The sequence below is a fragment of the Spermophilus citellus genome (genome assembly GCF_964194105.1).
Source record: "Spermophilus citellus genome assembly, chromosome: 2".
Taxonomy (NCBI): domain Eukaryota; kingdom Metazoa; phylum Chordata; class Mammalia; order Rodentia; family Sciuridae; genus Spermophilus; species Spermophilus citellus.
Window position 1 is genome coordinate 199,157,002 of NC_138183.1, and position 2,449 is coordinate 199,159,450.

At 43.6% G+C, this 2,449-nt stretch overlaps 1 protein-coding gene across 1 annotated transcript; it reads right to left on the reverse strand.

Moving 5' to 3' along the window:
* Window positions 1-216: 216 nt before the first annotated feature.
* Window positions 217-1,158, reverse strand: LOC308642105 (olfactory receptor 56A4; the record flags this gene model as incomplete). Its single annotated transcript, XM_081280704.1, has 1 exon — window positions 217-1,158. The coding sequence occupies one exon, from the start codon at window positions 1,156-1,158 to the stop codon at window positions 217-219; it is 942 nt and encodes a 313-aa protein (XP_081136830.1).
* Window positions 1,159-2,449: the final 1,291 nt, after the last annotated feature.

Here is a 2,449-nt window from a genome sequence, read left to right on the forward strand (position 1 = left end):
GGTCACCACAAAAATCTAGAAAAAGAGTGGTCTCCTTTGAAACAACAGTAAACAAAGATGCCCAATATCTGTTTGTAATTTTTTTCATTGTTTTATAAGATATTGGGTAAAAGCAGAATCAGAACTCACTCCAGAATTGAAAATGTTACTTTTCTTTGCAACATAAAGGTAGTTCCTTATTTTCTTACTTTTTATGAACTACTTCAAAGAAGGCTCTTACAATCTTCTCAGCAGTTTCTGGATTCCCTGCTTGATTTCCTTGGTCCTTACACCATAAACAATGGGGTTCAGCGCTGGGGGAATGAGGTGGTGCAGGATGTTGAGAAAGATGGGGACATCAGGGGGAATTCTCTCCCTGGCCAGGTTAGTGATGACCAGAACCAGCATCACTGTGCTGAAGAAGAGGATGAGGATGAAGTGGGACCCACATGTGCTCAGGGCCTTGGCCACAGCACCCTCAGCCTTGATCCTTAGCACAACTTTCAAGATAAAGGAGTAGGAGAGAACAATAAGGATGAGGTCAGAACCCAGCAGCATCCAGCCTGCCACAAACTGGTAGAGTCGGTTGAAGATGATGTCATCACAAGATAGTTTAGACACAGACAGGTTAGTACAGATGCAGTTCTTGATGATGTTTCCTGCACAGTATCTTAGTCTAGCAGAAAGGATGGGAACTGGAAGAGAAAAGAAGGCATTTCTGGCTATAACAAAGACAGCAGCCCTGACCACAAACTGGCCAGTGATGATGGAGGGGTACCGCAGTGGATGGCAGATGGCCACATAGCGGTCATAGGCCATCACCATGAAAATGCAGGACTCCATCATCAGGAAACTGTTCATGATGAACATCTGGAGGAAGCAGGCAGAGAAGCTGATGGATCTGAGGTCAAACCAGAAGATGGCCAGGACCTTGGGGATGACAGTAAGGCAGAGCACAATGTCCAGCAGGGAGAGGAGGCTGAGCAGGTAGTACATGGGCTCATGCAGGGAGGCCTCCAGCCAGATGACAATGAGGAGGGTGGTGTTGGCCCCCATGGCCAGGAGGAAGAGGAGGCTGAGGGGCAGGAAAATCCAGTGCTGCCAACTCTGGTAGTTAGGGAAGCAGAAGAGGAGGAATTCAGAGATCAGTGCAGTGGAGTAGTTGCTGGATGATGCCATAGAAAATATCCCAACCAAACTGGAAATACAAACTATCTTACAATGAAGGACTGAATTATATGATCACAGAAAGCATGTATCCTGGATGTGGTGTACTTCGGGTTTCCACTGGAGCCCAGACCTGTCTCAATGAAATTTTAAAATAATCACCAACATCATCATTGTCATCATCATCATCATCATCATCAACATCATCATCAACAACAACAACAACATCACATCGTTGACATTATTAACATCATCATTGTCATTAACAGCAACAGTTATCTGAGCATGTGCCGTGTGCTGGGCACTATGTTGAATGCTTTTACATTCATCATTTCATTTCATTCTTTTAAAAAATACTAAAGAGTAATTAGTATTTTCCTAGATATTTTACCAATAACAAAAGGGAGATTAGAGAGAACAGAGTGGTTAGATCATACAGAGCCAGTAAGTAGAAATGCCAGGACTATGAGCCACAGAGTCCAACAGTAGGATCCCTGTTTACAGCCACTAATCTACTCCACCTGCATCCAAAAGCATATTTACCTAATGGAACCCTTTGTCCCTTTCTTTTTTCATCCCTCTCTCGCTTCCTTTCTTCTGTGTTTAGAAGACAAAGCTATATGGAGAGCTTCAGGAATAATAAGGGTTTGGTTTAGCCAATTCCATGTAGACCCAAGGAATGCCCAGCCCTCTACTCCTCAGACCTAGACAGGGCCTGACTTGAGGATTCTCTATTTTCATTCTTCAGGAAGCACTAGAGTATAGAGGCAGAGAAGCCCTTGACTGCTGCCAAGAGCAATAATTTCTTCCCTCCCCAAAGAGGATTTCATTTTAAAGCCATGGGGTCTGCCATTTACTTACTGAATTATTTGTTGTTGTTTTTCTTTGTAAAGGCTCAAAAAGACTTTCTTTGTTTTGGTTCCTCTGGAGAGGACTATGATTATCTCACCCTAGTGACAGAGACTGGGGACACCAGGAAGAAGATGAAAACTTGTGGGTGCTTCTTCAAATGGAAGGCAGGGTCTTTGAAGAGCTTTTCAAAAGCAAAACATACCTTGAATCTTAGAAGACAGGAGAAATATTTTGTTATTCTGGGAAGAAAATTGAGAGAGGTTCAGAGGCTTCAGGAATGATAAGAGTTTGGGTCTAACAGTACCCTTCCACATCTGGAGGTCTGAGTGGCATGACTACCTTCAGCTGGCCCATATGGGTCTCTTGATTTATTCTGCTCTTATCAGGCTATGAGCTAATCTGTCACAGGAATATTGTGCAGGGTTGAGCTGCTCTTAAGGTGACATGAGTG